At 42.4% G+C, this 17,799-nt stretch overlaps 1 protein-coding gene across 1 annotated transcript in view; it reads right to left on the bottom strand.

Moving 5' to 3' along the window:
- The window catches only part of LOC134212578 (uncharacterized), an 896,490-nt gene that overhangs the window by 8,204 nt on the left and 870,487 nt on the right, over positions 1 to 17,799 (bottom strand). Inside the window, exons 23-24 of the mRNA XM_062690564.1 lie at positions 2,764 to 2,899; positions 2,014 to 2,682 (exon numbers count right to left, since the gene is read on the bottom strand). Of these exons, the coding sequence (XP_062546548.1) occupies positions 2,014 to 2,682; positions 2,764 to 2,899 (805 nt within the window). The remainder of the gene's footprint in view (positions 1 to 2,013; positions 2,683 to 2,763; positions 2,900 to 17,799) is intronic.

The raw sequence follows: 17,799 nt of genomic DNA, 5'->3' as shown, positions 1-17,799 counted from the left end.
AGGAAGCCTTCTTTCAAGAGGCTCAGAGCCTCCTTTCAAGAGGCTCAGAAGCCCTTCAAGTGGCTCAGAAGCCACATTTCAAGAGGCTTGGAAACGCTCCTTTTAAGAGGCTCAGAAGCCTCCTTTCAAGAGGCCTCAGAAGCCTCCTTTCAAGAGGCTCAGAGCCTCCTTTCAAGAGGCTCAGGAAGCCTCCTTTCAAGAGGCTCAGAAGCCTCCTTTCAAGAAGGCTCAGAGCCTCCTTCAAGAGGCCTGGAAGCCCTTCAAGAGGCTCAGAAGCCTCCTTTCAAGAGGCTCAAGCCTCCTTTCAAGAGGCTCAGAAGCCTCCTTTCAAGAGGCTCAGGAAGCCTCCTTTCAAGAGGCCTGGAAGCCTCCTTTCAAGAGGCCCGGAAGCCTCCTTTCAAGAGGCTCCGGAAGCCTCCCTTCAAGAGGCTCAGCCCTCCTTTCAAGAGGCCTCAGGCTTCCTTTCAAGAGGCTCAGCCTCCTTTCAAGAGGCCTGGAAGCCTCCTTTCAAGAGGCCTCAAGCCTCCTTCAAGAGGCCCAGAAGCCTCCTTTCAAGAGGCTCAGAAGCCTCCTTTCAAGAGGCTCGGAAGCCTCCTTCAAGAGGCCCAGCCTCCTTTCAAGAGGCTCAGAGCCTCCTTTCAAGAGGCTCAGAGCCTCCTTTCAAGAGGCTCAGAAGCCTCCTTTCAAGAGGCTCAGAAGCCTCCTTTCAAGAGGCCTCAGAAGCCTCCTTTCAAGAGGCTCAGAGCCTCCTTTCAAGAGGCTCAAGCCTCCTTTCAAGAGAGCTCAGAGCCTCCTTTCAAGAGGCCTCAGAAGCCTCCTTTCAAGAGGCTCAGAAGCCTCCTTTCAAGAGGCTCAGGCCTCCTCAAGAGGCTCAAGCCTCCTTTCAAGAGGCCTCAGAAGCCTCCTTTCAAGAGGCTCAGAAGCCTCCTTTCAAGAGGCTCGGAAGCCTCCTTTCAAGAGGCTCAAGCCTCCTTCAAGAGGCTCAGAGCCTCATTTCAAGAGGCTCAAGCCTTCTTTCAAGAGACTCAGAAGCCTTCTTTCAAGAGGCTCGGCAGCCTCCTTTCAAGAGGCTCAGGCCTCCTTTCAAGAGGCCTGGAAGCCTCCTTTCAAGAGGCTCAGAAGCCTCCTTTCAAGAGGCTCGGAAGCCTCCTTTCAAGAGGCTCGGAAGCCTCCTTTCAAGAGGCTCGGAAGCCTCCTTTCAAGAGGCTCGGAAGCCTCCTTTCAAGAGGCTCGGAAGCCTCCTTTCAAGAGGCTCGGAAGCCTCCTTTCAGGAGGCTCGGAAGCTTCCTTTCAAGAGGCTCGGAAGCTTCCTTTCAAGAGGCTCGGAAGCTTCCTTTCGAGAGGCTCGGAAGCCTCCTTTCAAGAGGCTCGGAAGCCTCCTTTTAAGAGCATCGGAAACCGTAGTCGGCCGTGTTTTACATTGTACCCTTATTCGCTATGATATACGATCTCGTGTTTGCTGGGTACTTTCAAGAGGCTCAAATGCCTCCTTTAAAGAGACTCGGAAGCTTCCAAAAATCCTTAAAGTATGAATGAACCTAATTTAAATTGAAAAGGTTCACAGAGCAGCGAAAATTTTAGACAACTTTCTGGAGTGCAATATATCCCGTAGGGTGGGGGTAAGGTACCTCAATGAATGTAAAAGCTCGAAGGGGTACTTCTCCAGAAAAAGGTTGAGAACCGCTGTGCTAGATTAAAAAGTGAACTTTTAAAAATCATATTCAAGGCATTAAACCTGAACAAATGTATTAAGTGCCAACACTCATAAATTTGAAATTAAAGCTTTGCCTTTTACACAAACTTTAAATCAAATACGCTAACTTATGAAACATCCGATTGTTCTAATATTTTCAAACAACGTTCGTCTCTGTTTTATCCAAATGCAAAAGCCTGGGGCCACTCCGTAGAATTTGGCAACCAAAGTCCAAATAATGCTATATCTTATCACTTATGAACCTGGCACTGATTGATTCGACGAAGAACACCAAAAGCAAAGCATTATGAATAAATTACCTTGTCCGACGCCTTTCAGTATGTCCAAGCCTCCGACACCGACAAATTCATTGGTTTCCTGCTGTTGAGTGACGAAGCACATTCCAGCGCTGCTACCGGACTGCACTGGAAAGGCATTCCTCAGACCACTGTCACCAACTCCACCGCACGGCACCATCCCCATCAAGGACGACTGGGGCTGATGCTGCTGCTGGTGCCAATCGAACTGACCTATCACACCGCCGGACACGGGAGGCACTGCTGACGTTGTTAAAATGCTGGGATTGTCCACCGAGAGCCCACTGCTGGCCGGGTGATGCTGCTGTCCCATCATCTCATAGCAACGGGTTTTTGCATTGAAATTGCATAAACCAACGGAACCCACCGCCGCCGCCACCGCAGGAGAGGCCTCGTATTCGTGGGATACAATATTACAAATGGTGGCCGTTCCCGTTCCCGGAATGCTTCCACCCAAATAGGTCTCTATGCTGTGGCCGTCGCCATGAATACATGGCTCGATGGTGGTGATATGCGTGGGCAGCTGCGTTTGATGTTGCTGAGGCTGTGCTGACGACTGGACCATTTGTTGCTGCGAGTGAGGCGAGGGCAGTATTGTCAGCGGAATTTTCGTTGTTTTGCCCCCCGAAGGGAGACATTCATTATCCTTATCTAGATCTTGGGTTGTATAAACTGTGGAAGCATAAGAGCACAAAGGGTGATCTCGGTTATTGATGACACCGCTTTGGTGGGGGTTTGCGGTTGTGAACTTACAACTTAACGGACTATTTATTGATCCCGAACAACAGTTGTCATCTGAACTATTTTTGGTACTGGATTTACTACTGGTGGACTCCGATCCGTGCTTCACTTCAGCCTTTATCACAAAACTGAGCAGGATGCAGGATCCCTGTTGATGAGAAAAAAATGTAATGATATTTAAAATGAAACATTTATTTATATGCATAATGCGGTACTTCAACTATAACAGGGCAAACATGATCCATATAACGCGCGGATTAGAAACTTTCGGTATCTGACATTTATCTGCCAAGGAAAAGCATCATTCTTCGGTAGAATGTACTCACATTCATAATTCAGATCGACTTAAAAAAAATCTCAAAGCATAGACAAAATACACAATGCAATAAAATTCATATCAGTTCTATATGGGTAGCAGAAAATTTCATTAATCACATCATTTAGCACACCATTGTGTGTCATACAATTGACCTAAATGTTACAACCAGAAACACGTGTTCCAATAATGGTACTCTGTGACACTTTGCTGAAAGTGTTGAAAATATTTAGAATGGTTGCTTTGAAACAAGCCGAGCATATGGACTAAACCACGATGACGTCACGCGTCGATTTTCAGTAAGAAGAAAACCTCATCTGAGGGCAAAGTTTACAAAAAATGAACATCAACGTGAACATCCGGTGAACTAAAAGCTTCGAATTCACTCAAATGTTCATCGGCCCGCAGCGGATGTCATTTTTTCGAGCGAAAAGAAGAAGAATCCTGGAAAAAGAAGACGCTCGTGGTTAAGTCCATAGGTTGAAGGGTAGAGATTGTTTTTTACTCCTGTTAGAGTGTGCCACTGCGACCAGCTATTAGATCGATTGTAGCAGTGTAGGTTGGTACTAGTGCTAGTAAGCGAAACCAAACACAGATGCAATCTCCATATAGACCTGTGCAGGAGTTCATCAAATTCACTCACCTGATGGATTTTGACATTTGAGCGGGTCGTCTTCTCGAACAAAAGTTCATTTTGCGTTTATTATGCGACCCGCTCAAACGTCATAATTTCTTGGGGGAGTTCATTTTGCGTTAGTCTATTCCGTGAATCATTTAGAATATTTAGCTTAATGTTATTAATAGTGGGGTTGGCAAATGATGGGTAATGCGTATCGTCGGTACTGAGCGTACATGAAGAAATAAAACAGACCCCATTTTTCGGTCTTAGCCTCTTTCCCGGCAACTCAATAATGCGATTTATTTTCATTAATGCGCCTTCCCAATAAACTGCAACAAAACAGATCCTGAACTATGGGAGAAAATTCCACTGGAGTGCTGCTGACGCCGACGATAGCCACTCGATAGTTTGCCGCTAAACCGCTTCAGATACAGAAACCATCGTCATAGATGCTGGAACCACTACCAACGCCATCGTTCTGTCTGCTCTCCGTTACCACTCATCGTGGAACATCGGAAAGAAATGGCGCGCGAGCGCGAAACATTTTATACCCAGAGAAAATGAAACAATGGGTCAGAAGCCCGTAACTTACATCATTCTGATGTCCGTGTTGGAAATGCATGTACGTGGTTGGTTGGTTCTGATATTTTTACTGAGTAGGACAAGAATTAAATTTTTCAATACTTTATCGTAAATAATCAAAAGTTTCAATGAAATTGACAAATTGTTGGAGAGTTTCCGAGTCGATTGATATATAAATGATTTCGTGACGGTCCCCTATTTTAGATGCTGATTTGACACCCAGTATCTTCGGGTAAGACGTTGTCCAAAGTCAAAAGTTATAACGCTTCGAAGTTTGATTGTACAAACCATATGCAAACAATCGTTTATTCTGCCAAACTACGTGGATCAATAATTTAACTGCGTGTTATTTTAATATTATTGATCTTATAGCGCTGGGGAGTTGATTAGAGTTATTCGGAAATATTTCTCAAAGTAAAAATCCGGACAAGAAGGAAAACAGATTTTGTCCTCTAACAACTATAGGTTGCCCGGTAGTGATAGCAGAATTATTGAATTATTGCATATGGCTCAAACAATCAATCTGCGAAACGTTATAACATTTTTTGTAAACGTTCCAGCAATGTACCTTCTTTAGCAAAAACTTACGTAATGAGTGACGTGATTGAGGATAAATTGAAGCCGCTGGGAGCAAAATTGCACAGTTGGTTGGGATCCCAAAATACTTCATAAAAACCTTGATCTCACTTGATTGAATGAAGTTTGCTGCGCCCGACTCTAATACATAGAGCCCACGTAAAAAATTTCGATCCTTGGTGATTGCTCGCTTTAGGCTTGATTTGGGCCCAGGTGCGATTGCTATCGGCTACTTGATTTCTTTGTTGAAGCCTCCTCGCCACAAGCTTCCGGATTTACCCCTGTTGTGAAGACCTGCAGAATTCAAATCCAAAGCTTACAGTGCTTGCAGATTTCGTTGCCGCTTTTTCAACCTTTGTTTACGCTCTCGAATTAATGTTTGCTCTTTGGTTTCACGCAATTTGGTACATCATACAGTGTGGCTTTTGTGTGAGCGTTGTAAGCTTCTTGGGAAAGCTGTTCTCGTCCATATCTCTTCGCGATCTATACTATCGTATGCCCACTTGAAATCAATAAAGAGATTGAGTATTGGGGCCAGATATTCGCGGCCAATTTCTAAAAATTATGTCGTACAGTAAAGATTTATCGAGTAGTCGTTAACGATCTGTGATCCGCTTTTTCGGGGCTATTTTTCTAAGTTCTGATACCATCCTTACCAGCTGCTGCTTATTGTTCTTGCGCTAATGGATGGCATCCTTAACTTCGCTTAAAGTAGAAGCTGTACTATAAGTGCAATTTAGGTAATTATCAAAGTTATCCTTCTACCTTTCGATCACCTTATGTTCGTCCGACGTCTCCGTTTCTGTCTCTAGCCTTCCACATTCTGCTGGGTCCATTGCCGCGTCCATTTTCTCATGAATATGTGTGCTCTCTTCGTCGCTCCACCAACTTCGTTTTACATATCCAACATTGCTTTCCACTGCGTTGTGATGCCTGTTTGACTGTATTCTAACAGATCTCAAGAGGTTGGACAGCAAGTTGCTTCAGTTGTTCTAGCATTGTTGATCACGGATGTACGCAATTTAACTAACACCAGACAGTGCAGTGGTCAGAGTCGATGTACTACTACGATAGCTCCTGGCGATGATATCTATCCAGGAATATTCCGAATAGAACATTTGGTCGAATAGAACATTTGGGGGAATAGGACATTTGGCCGAAAAGGACATTTGGTCGAATAGGAAATTTGGCCGAATAGGACATTTGGCCGAATAAGACATTTGCCGAAAAAGACATTTGGCCGAAAAGGAAATTCGGCTGAATAAGACATTAGCATTAGCATTAGCATTGAGCATTTCGCACAAATTCTGTAACTGTAACGCACAGTTTTGTAAATATTTAGTATAATTGACTATAAATTTGATTGAAATATAGAAAGTAGTTTAATCAATAGTTTTTGTAAATAGTAGGGGAAGGTGGTCGGTTGTCGGCACCCTTTTGTTTTTGGTCCATAACTTTCGTCCAATTGCGCAATGTGGTGATATTTGCATACCAATGGAAGCATATGGGCATAAGCTAATAACTAGTGGAGAGATTTGTTTTATTTCATCTATTGGAAGAATTTTATTACCAATTTTGTTAAGCGTTGACTTTATGGCGTTTCGAAAAAGGTGGTCGGTTGTCGGCGCCCTAAAAACCCACTCAAAATGAAAAACTATGAAGTGGGGGCATTATGGCTGGAAACATCAAGATTTATTGTGTTAATATCAATGAAATTTATTACATTTAAGTACATTATACACATTTTATAAATATTTCAAAAATTGTTAGTTTTGCTAACAATTTGGCTTATAGCCTAAAATTAGGCAATAAACTGATGATTTCTCTTGATAATCACCTGGGTGCCGACAACCGAAATAAGTAACCCTTTTGAACAATAAAAATAATAGTTAAAGTGTGACCGCTACGGTGGCATTCAATATTGAATCACAAAATAGAGTAAATTTGCTTTGTAAATATGTAATGGGCTAACCATTTCGAGTGGGTTTTCACTTGACAAAAAAGTGTTTTCTCTGTAAAACGAAACAAAAGCATCTATATGCTTCGGGAATAGGCACAACAAGATCGTGCTTACATAGCACGCGTATGGCAAATGTCAGAATGACCACATCTGTTTTCTGTCAAAAGTTACGACGTGGTGCCGACAACCAACCTGTGCCGGCAACCGATCACCTTTCCCTACAAAATTTGAAATTTTCTAACATTCCGTTGTACCGCTTTTCCAGAAAAACAAAGAGCTCTTCTAGCTTCAAAATTCTCTTGCGCTCGCGAAGCAAAGAATGTTCTAGACCAACAGATCAACGTGCAAACCATGTGTTGGCAAATACGAGCGCATATGATTACGCCACAGAGTCGGCAAGTGACCATCCACCTGGGGAAAATCCCAACAAAGCTTCTTTAATAATTGAGTAATTCTCGCTGAGACCGGGCCACTATTTGCACGAGGTTCTTAAAAATTCCTAAATTTAAGTTCATTCGAAAGTTTTTGGCGTGTATATTAAGGATCCGAGTTAAATTCTTCAGAAAGATAAACCCCTCGATAGTTATACATGAAATCATGGACCCCTCGATTTTGTCATAACTCCAACATTTCTTAACCGATCATAGAGATCAGTATATCGTTGGAAAGATGAAGCGTGTATGCTCAATTTCCAATAATAAAAATAAAGGCAGCCATATTGAATATGGCCGCCATCTTGGATTTCTTTTTGAAAACTTTTTTCCGCCAGGTTTGCAACCACCGATTTTGAATATTAATACATTGATGGGGCCCTCCTTAGCCGTGCGGTAAGACGCGCGGCTACAAAGCAAGACCATGCTGAGGGTGGCTGGATATTCGATTCCCGGTGCCGGTCTAGGCAATTTTCGGATTGGAAATTGTCTCGACTTCCCTGGGCATAAAAGTATCATCGTGCTAGCCTCATGATCTGGGTGGTGCGGATAGAATCGATTTGGTTGTCAAACTGAAGCCAAAATTTTCTATTGTGCCGGAGCCAAACATTGAAGATTGTGCACAGCAAAAAAAATATTAATATCCCGTGACGTAATCTTGGTCAATGTACTCCAAAAATCAATGTAATAGCCGATTTGATGTATTTTCACGTCAAATCGGTGTACAATTACACAACTGAACGTAAAATCTAACGGGCAAAATATTTTTTTCAGCTACGCACAAAATACGTAAAATTACCTCTATAAAACAGTAATTTACTACACATAAAATGATGCACATCATGTCAGTTGGAAAAGAAGCGTAATATTACATAATTAGGTTGGTTATTATGTTAAATCAACGTGATATCGCTGAACAATGATGTGATCGCACCCAAGCCCGCTGCTCGAAACGAACTGTCAGTCAGATTAAATCCTCGCTTGTTGTTGTTGTTGGCAAACATGTCGGTGCGCGGAGAAAACTTTTTGAGGTTTGAACAAAGTTCTTTTCGAGTGTTTATTAATTTTAGACTATGTAGTGCGGAGATCGAGTCTCATTTTAAAAATCAAATTATGCACACGTTTGGTTCGACTGAAAAATTAATTGTATCATGAAGGTAAGTTCCAGATCAGCGGTAAATTCATTGGAATTTTGAACTGTTCCCATGCAAGTCTTTTTATTGTTGCAGTAATCACCGGATTTAAAGAACTAGTGTTCAACGAGTATTTTGCTGGATGCTTTTTAAAATCTACCACTCATAGATTGTCGTGCCGGAGCTCAGTTGACGGTGTTTTCGTTGTGAAGCAAAATGTCAAAGAAGTGGAGAGCCGCAGGCTAGCAGTGGAAAGAGGAAAACCCAAACTCTACCTGGGAGTTAATTTTGATCGCTCGGAGAAACGACGGAAAAGTGATCGTACCTAATAATTGCTGTATGTATGCCCTCAATAAGAAACTTAGCTGTATTATACCAAAAGTTGTGAATATGTTTGCTAGTTTAAGTCGCTGTGATTTTTTTTAAATGAAAAAGATTGCTGTGAGCTTCGTATAAATACAATTTTTATATCCGACCATTATGGATTTAAAATGCACAGCATGGCTGTTCAAAAATTTTAAAATGGTAAAAAAACATAAAGCACACCCAAATTAGACAGTAATATCCCGATTTCATTACCCCACTGGTGAATTTTGGGGCGAAATAAGAAATGTGAAAAAATCGTTTTTTTTTATTTTCATTTTTTTAAATTAGTTTCACAAATATCAATCAGTTAATGCATTGAAAAGACAAAATACGTGAACGAAACTCGTATTTTCTTGCCGAGAAGGCTTACAAAATTTTTGACAAGTTATTTAATGAAAATCATTGTTGTTTACAGTATTATTTAGAAAAATAAAAATTCTCCGGAAGATCCTCTAGGAATTCCACCGGAAGTAAGGAAGCGTCCACAAATAACGTAACGCTTAGAGGGGGGAGGAGGGTTTGGTCGAAGTGTGACGATCCATATAAAAATTTCAGATGTTTCATACAAAAAGTATGACATAGGGGAGAGGGGAGGAGGGGGGGAACGGGGATTGAAAATGCCCAATTTTTGCGTTACATAATTAATGGATCATCCCTGGCTCCAAAAATTCCTCCGAAAGTTACTCCAACTATTCCTCCGGAAGTTACTCCAGGAATTCCTCCGCAAATTGATTCGGGAATTCCTCCGGAAATTTCTATAGGACTTCCTCCGGAAGTTCCTCTAGGAATTCCTCCGTAAGTTCCCTGAAAATTCCTCCAGAAGTTCCCTGAGAATTCCTCCAGAAGTTCCTCTGGGAATTCATCCCGAAGTTCCTCCGGAAGTTCTTCTAGACATTCCTCCGGAAGTTCCTCTAAGAATTCCTTCGGAAGATCCTTTAGGAATTCCCCCTGGAGTTCCTCCAGGAATTCCTCCAGAAGTTCCTCTAGGACTTCCTCCGGAAGTTCCTCTAAGAATTTCTCCAGAAGTTCCTTTAGGAATTCCTCCAGAAGTTCCTCCAGGAATTTCCCCAGAAGTTCTTCCAGGAATTCCTCTGAAGTTCCTCTAGGAATTCCTCCGGAAGTTCCTCTAGGAATTCCTCCGGAAGTTCCTCTAGGAATTCCTCCGGAAGTTCCTCTAGGAATTCCTCCGGAAGTTTCTCTAGGAATTCCTCCGGAAGTTCCTCTAGGAATTCTTCCGGAAGTTCCTCTAGGAATTCCTCCGGAAGTTCCTCTAGAAATATTTCCAGAAGTTCTTCTAGGAATTCCTCCGGAAGTTCTTCTAGGAATTCCTCCGGAAGTTTGTCTAGAAATTCTTACGGAAGTTCCTCTAGGAATTCCTCCGGAAGATCCTCTAGGAATTCCTCCGGAAGTTCCTCTAGGAATTCCTCCGGAAGTTCCTCCGGAGAGGGGAGGAGGGGGAAGGGGGGGTTGAAAATGCCCAATTTTTGCGTTACATAATTAATGGATCATCCCTAGCTCCAAAAATTCCTCCGAAAGTTACTCCAACTATTCCTCCGGAAGTTACTTCAGGAATTCCTCCGCAAATTGATTCGGGAATTCCTCCGAAAAATTTCTATAGGACTTCCTCCGGAAGTTCCTCTAGGAATTCCTCCGTAAGTTCCCTGAGAATTCCTCCGGAAGTTCCCTGAAAATTCCTCCAGAAGTTCCCTGAGAATTCCTCCAGAAGTTCCTCTGGGAATTCATCCCGAAGTTCCTCCGGAAGTTCTTCTAGACGTTCCTCCGGAAGTTCCTCTAAGAATTCCTTCGGAAGTTCCTTTAGGAATTCCCCCTGGAGTTCCTCCAGGAATTCCTCCAGAAGTTCCTCTAGGACTTCCTCCGGAAGTTCCTCTAGGAATTTCTCCAGAAGTTCCTCCAGGAATTTCCCCAGAAGTTCTTCCAGGAATTCCTCCGAAGTTCCTCTAGGAATTCCTCCGGAAGTTCCTCTAGGAATTCCCCCAGAAGTTCCTCTAGGAATTCCTCCGGAAGTTCCTCTAGGAATTCCTCCGGAAGTTCCTCTAGGAATTCCCCCGGAAGTTCCTCTAGGAATTCCTCCGGAAGTTCCTCTAGGAATTCCTCCGGAAGTTCCTCTAGGAATTCCTCCGGAAGTTCCTCTAGGAATTCCTCCGGAAGTTCCTCTAGGAATTCCTCCGGAAGTTCCTCTAGGAATTCCTCCGGAAGTTCCTCTAGGAATTCCTCCGGAAGTTCCTCTAGGAATTCCTCCGGAAGTTCCTCTAGGAATTCCTCCGGAAGTTCCTCTAGGAATTCCGCCGGAAGTTCCTCTAGGAATTCCTCCGGAAGTTCCTCTAGGAATTCCTCCGGAAGTTCCTCTAGGAATTCCTCCGGAAGTTCCTCTAGGAATTCCTCCGGAAGTTCCTCTAGGAATTCCTCCGGAAGTTCCTCTAGCAATTCCTCCGGAAGTTCCTCTAGGAATTCCTCCGGAAGTTCCTCTAGGAATTCCTCCGGAAGTTCCTCTAGGAATTCCTCCGGAAGTTCCTCTAGGAATTCCTCCGGAAGTTCCTCTAGGAATTCCTCCGGAAGTTCCTCTAGGAATTTCTCCGGAAGTTCCTCTAGGAATTCCTCCGGAAGTTCCTCCAGGAATTCCTCCGGAAGTTCCTCAAGGAATTCCTCCGGAAGCTCCTCTAGGAATTCCTCCGGTAGTTCCTCTAGGAATTCCTTCGGAAGTTCCTGTAGGAATTCCTCCGGAAGTTCCTCTAGGAATTCCTCCGGAAGTTCCTCCAGGAATTCCTCCGGAAGTTCCTCCAGGAATTCCTCCGGAAGTTCCTCTAGGCATTCCTCCGGAAGGTCCTCTAGGAATTCCTCCGGAAGTTCCTCTAGGAATTCCTCCGGAAGTTCCTCTAGGAATTCCTCCGGAAGTTCCTCTAGGAATTCCTCCGGAAGTTCCTCTAGGAATTCCTCCGGAAGTTCCTCTAGGAATTCCTCCGGAAGTTCCTCTAGGAATTCCTCCGGAAGTTCCTCTAGGCATTCCTCCGGAAGGTCCTCTAGGAATACCTCCGGAAGTTCCTCTAGGAATTCCTGCGGAAGTTCCTCTAGGAATTCCTGCGGAAGTTCCTCTAGGAATTCCTCCGGAAGTTCCTCTAGGAATTCCTGGAGGAACTTCCAAAAGAATTGCTGGAAAACCTTCTGAAGGAATCGCTGGTGGAATTTCTTAAAGAATTTTCCGAAGAAAAACCTGGAGGAACTCCCGAAGGAATTCCTGGAAAAATATTCGAAGGAATTCCCGGAGGAACTTCCGAAGGTATTCCTGAAGGAACTTCTGACCTGAGAAAATTCCTGGAGGAACTTCCGATAGAATTCTTGAAGGAACTTCCTAAGGAAATTCTGGACGCATTTCCGAAGGCAGAATTGTTGGGGAAGCTTCTTAAGAAATTGCTGGTGGAACTACCGGAGGAATTCCTGGAGAACTTCCGAACGAATTCCTGGAGGAACTTCCGAAGGAACTCCTGCAGGAACTTCCGAAGGAACTCCTGCAGGAACTTCCGAAGGAACTCCTGCAGGAACTTCTGAAGGTATTGATGGAGGAACTTCTGAAGGAAATCTTGGAGGAACTTGCGGAGGAACGCCTCAAGAAATTTCAGAAGGAACTTCCGAAGGAATTTCCGGAGGAGCTTCCGAAGGAATACCTGGAGGATCTTACGAAGGAATCCCTGGAGGAACTTTTGAAGGAATTGTTGGAGAAATTCTGAAGAAATTGTTGGAGGAGCTCCAGAAGGAATTCCTGGAGAAAATTCTGAACTTCCGAAGGAATTCCTTAAAAAACTTCCTCAGGATTACCGGAGGAGCATCCGAAGGAATTCCTGGAGGAACTTGCTAAGGAATCCCTGGAGCAATTTCTGAAGGAATTCCTGGAGGAACTTGCAAAGGAATTCCGACAGAAACTTTCGAAGGAAATCCTGGAGAAACTTCCGAAAAAATTCTTGGAGAAACTTCCAAAGGAATTCCTGGTGGAACTTCTGATGGAATTCCTGGAAGAACTTCCGAAGAATTTCCTGGAGAAACTTCCGAAGGAATTCCTGGAGGAACTTCCGAAGGAATTCCTGAAGGAACTTTTGATCTGAGGGAATTCCTGGAAGAACTTTCGAAAGAATTCTGGTAGGAACTTCCGAAGAAAACTTTGGACGAATTTCCGAAGGAATTACTGAAGGAACTTCCGAAGGAATTACTGTGGGAGCATCCGAAAAAAATCCTGGAGGAATTTATGACGGAATTGTTGGAGGAGCTTTATAAGAAATTGCTGGCAGAACTACCGGAGGAATTCCTGGAGGAGCTTCCGACAGAATTCTTGGAGAAATTTCTGAAATAGTTCCTGGAGGATCTTCCGAAGGAATCTCCGGAGCAATTTCCGAAGGAATTGATAGAGGAACTTCTGAGGGAATGCCTGGAGCAACTTGCGAAGGAACTCCTCAATGAACTTCTGGAGAAATTCCTTGAGGATCTTCCGAAGGAATTCCTGGAGGAACTTCTGAAGCAATTCCTGATTGAACTTCCAAAGAAATTTCTGAAGGAACTTCCGAAAGAATTGCTGAAGGATCTTTTGAAGGAATCGCTGGAAGAATTTCTGAAGGAATTTCTTGAAGAACTTCCAAAGAAATTCCTGGAGGAACTTCCGAAGGAATTTCTGGAGGAACTTCCGAAGAAATTTCTGGAGGAACTTCCGAAGAAATTCGTGGAGGAACTTCCGAAGGAATTCCTGGAGGAATTATCGAAAGAGTTCCTGGAGGAACTTCAGAAGGAAATCCTGGATGAACTTCCGGAGGAACTTCCGAAATAATTCCTGGAGGAACTTCAGAAGGAATTCCTGGAGGAACTCCGAATGAATTCCTGGTGGAACTCCGAAAGAATTCCTGGTGGAACTTCTGGTGGTTCCGAAGGAACTTCTGGAGGAACCGGCCCTGCTGGTTGAAAACGCCGCCGTAAATAAAATTTCATTCACGGCACAGCTAAAATTATAAAAATACATTTCGGGATAATTTTTAAGGAATATTTGGAAAATTCTAAAATAATGTTCGGGGAAATTCTCAGTCATTCAATGATGAATTTTCATCAGGGGGAAGAAATTGAATAAAATCTACAAAAGTAGTTGCGGGATTTCAATACGGACAAGTAAAATAAGCGAGAAATGCCATACTTTAATTTTCGGAAGTTACTCACGAGTGCTCATAAATATGCAAGCATATGATACAAACATATACAATACATAGAATTTGAATATGAAAATTGAAAACTTACGTCACAAAACAAATGAAAATAAATATTTAAAATAAAACATAAAAATAAAAATTATAATAAAAAATAAAATAAAAAATTAAAATTAAAATTAAACAATTAAAAACTTAAAATTAAAATTATGCACAAATTTATAGTTGTGGAAACAGTCAAATGCTTCTGAAATAAATAAAATGTGGATTTATCTAAAGATGTCTTTTTGATCAAGAAAGGAAAAGTCCAAATCCCCCTATAGCCCCGCTACTGCAAGCGGGGTTTTCCCGACCGGTTTTTACGTCGTTTTTTCAGTTACATCGACTATATTACGTCTAAAATGAATTACATTGCTTTAATTTGAAGACGAAATATCAAGTACGTCAACTTTTTGTTACGCCATTCAGATGTAATAAAACATTCTATTTACGACGGCGATGATGTGCATCATATCTGATGTGATATTACTTTTTATTTTTTACTGTGTGGTTATGTTCGTTTCTGATCTAATATTGAGAAGTATTGTTATTATTTGAGGAAAAAATAAAAATAAACTTTGTTTGAGTTTTGTATTCTTTGTAACTAATATTCTTACTATATATTTCGAGTGGAAAATTAGTAGGAATGCAACTAAAAAGCACTCGTTACGAAATTTCACGAGATTCAGTAGCTGATTGGAGCATTAATGTATGTAAACAATCGTAAAGTCATGTAGAGTCTAGCGCATTTGTGCGCCTTCATGCAGCGTGGAAAGAGAAATTCGAAGAGCGGGAAATGTTTGACAGGCAAGTAACTGCAAAATAATTTTGTTTATGGGAGTGATTTCAAAATATCCCTCTACTCGCTTGAGCGCAGAAAAGGGGCTCTATCCGCAGCACCCAGATTACTACTTGTTTTACGACTTATTCAATAGCAGGGCGACTCCAGTTGAGTAAATAACACAATTTTTACAAGAATTTTTATCGTTGATCCTTACTTATTTTTCGATCCTTTTACAAAGTTCACCGTGTTGGACTCGCGATTCGTTTCATCAAACTCGAATTGTTTAAAAACAGTATAGAATGAATAGATCTCGGTCCAAAAACTCTCATTACATATCATGTGCTACCTTTGAAGACTGTTTAAGCTGAGGTGAGAATTTCGAAGCACGTTCTCATGCTCAATTCGGGGAGCTGAGGAAATTTCAGCCCACGGCGACTGGGCTTGAGACGGCTCACGAACATGTATTTTAATAGAATAAAGGGGTAGAAAAAGTGGCTTCTGAAATTTTCCGGCGATAAACCGTACTGTGACAAGAAGAATATGACAACAAGACAATAGAATAAGAAAATCTCTTTTGTTCGTCGAATATACTTGATCCTCCCATGGAAAGGAACAGGCATAGTTTCGTTATACCTCGCAGACGCGATGATTTAAAGGAGGTGTTATATCTTCTGTTCGCCTCATACCGGGTAAACGTGTTTTTTAAAAGCAAGCTTTAAACCGAGGAAATGCGTTCATTAAAAGAAGGCATAATCTCCTGTGTTTGCCTTTTTTTTCCTCGTTTGTCGGGTGAAGATCACTGCGTCCAGATATTAGGACTATTGTGATATACCCTTTTACTGTGAAATACGCAAGTTATCTCAGTAACATGTTTGTCACTGAGATACCTTGGTATCGACTGAACTCAAGACCATCTATTATTGATGAATAGATATCCTGAGTTACAGTATGTGACTCCCCCATTCTGGCGAGACTAGCTTTATGAAGCCAACCACGTCCTTGGGGGATAAGATCCATATGTCAGCAGGCCCTAGAAAGGGCTTGCTGAGAACTTTGAACCTACGTTGGGTGAGTGCACTGCAATAGCAGAGGATGTGTTCTGATGTTTCTCTCTCCTCGTCACAGAAGCGGCAATTTGAGGTTTGGATTGCTCCGATCTTTTGTAGATGGTATCTGCAGGGCAGTGTCCAGTTATTAGACCGGTGTAGATGTTGAGATCCCTTTGTTGAGACCTAATAGTTGTTGGGTTTTCTTGGGGTTAATCGTTACGAGCCTTTTGGATTGGCTCGTATGGGGAAGTGCATTCCAGTTTGATGTGATTTGACTGACCATATATTTGTTCAGTTCCATTTTTACAGAGCAGTCTGAGATCCCGCAGAAGGGCTCAGGGCCAATGAACCTTTCATTAGATCCATTCCTGGCTAGCTCATCAGCAATCTCGTTTCCCTCTAGACCCGTATGTCCTGGGATCCAATATAGGTAGACTCGATTGCGTATGGATAAGTTTTTCAAAGCCAGAATGCATTCCCACACTAGCTTTGAGTTACAAGTGTAGTTATTAAGCGACTTAAGTGCCGCTTGGCTGTCAGAGAAAATACATATTTTTGCAAATCTATACTTTCTCCTCAGGCATAATAACACGCATTCTAATATTGCATATATTTCCGCCTGAAATACTGTGGGCCACTGTCCTAAGTGGACATAAATTTTTGTTGTAGGGCCATAGATTCCGGATCCTGTCAGATTATTCATTGTCGAACCATCTGTGAAGAAATTTATAGAGCCTGTTGGAACGCTGGGTCCACCTCCTTCCCACTCCTGGCGGGAAGGAATGAACACATCGTAAGGTAAGTCATAATTGACTACCGTTTCCATCCAGTCCCTACAAATTCCTATTGCGGGATTTATGGCAAATTCATTTAATATGCTGAGGTGACCCGTAAGGTCTCCCGACAGCAGTGTTTTTGTTCTCTTTAACCTTAGAGCACTTTTTTCCGCTTCCAGCTTTATGAATTGATCTAACCGGGGCAGGTGAAGCATTGCGTCTAGGGCCAAAGTGGGTGTACTACGAACTGCACCAGTGATGGCTATGCAAGCGGTGCGTTGGATTTTGTTGAGCTTAGCCCTTGCAGCAGCCTCATTAGTTTTAGGCCACCAGACAAGGGAAGCGTAAGTTGTCCTGGGACGGACAATGGTTTTATATATCCACATGATCATACTTGGTTTTAGGCCCCATCTTTTACCAAGGGTTTTTGAACAAACCCAAAGTGTATTGAGACCTTTCTGCACAACTGATTGGAGATGAGAGTTCCAATTAAGCTTTGCGTCGAGTATGACACCTAGATATTTTACTTCACTTGAATAAACTAATTGTGTTTGATTCAAGAAAAGGGGTTTCAGTTGTACCTTTCTCCGTTCGGTGAAAGGGATAATAGAAGTTTTTGTAGGATTTATGCCTAGTTGATACTTTTGACACCAGGAAAAAGTGTGATTTAGATTGCATTCTTTCCACGATAACACTTTCGAATTTGCCTCGTACAATAATGACAACGTCATCAGCATATCCAACCACTTCGAAGCCTCTTCTCTCTAAGCTGTCTAGAAGCTCATCCACCACCAGTGACCACAACAAAGGAGAAAGCACTCCGCCTTGCGGACACCCCCTTGTTGCTTTAACAGTGATGTATGAACCGCTAAGCTCAGAGGAGATTTTCCGATTAGCTAGCATAGCATGTACCCAGGTAACAATGCATGGGTCGAATTTTCTCCTCAACATTGCTGACCCTATAGACGAATAAGAAGCGTTATCGAATGCGCCCTCAATATCAAGAAATGCTACAAGAGCAATTTCTTTTGCATTAAGTGTTTTTTCGATTTTTTGAACTACCGTATGTAGTGCCGAGATCGTAGATTTTCCACTTTGATAAGCGAATTGGTTTTTTGACAAAGGCATTGCTTTCATAAATTTGTGATTTATGTACTCGCATAGTACCTTTTCCATAATTTTGAGCATTACAGAGGATAAACTTATCGGCCTGAATGCTTTG

The sequence above is a fragment of the Armigeres subalbatus genome, chromosome 2 (genome assembly GCF_024139115.2).
Source record: "Armigeres subalbatus isolate Guangzhou_Male chromosome 2, GZ_Asu_2, whole genome shotgun sequence".
NCBI lineage: Eukaryota > Metazoa > Arthropoda > Insecta > Diptera > Culicidae > Armigeres > Armigeres subalbatus.
Note: the sequence above shows the minus strand (reverse complement) of the source record. Positions and strands in the feature narration are given on the sequence as shown.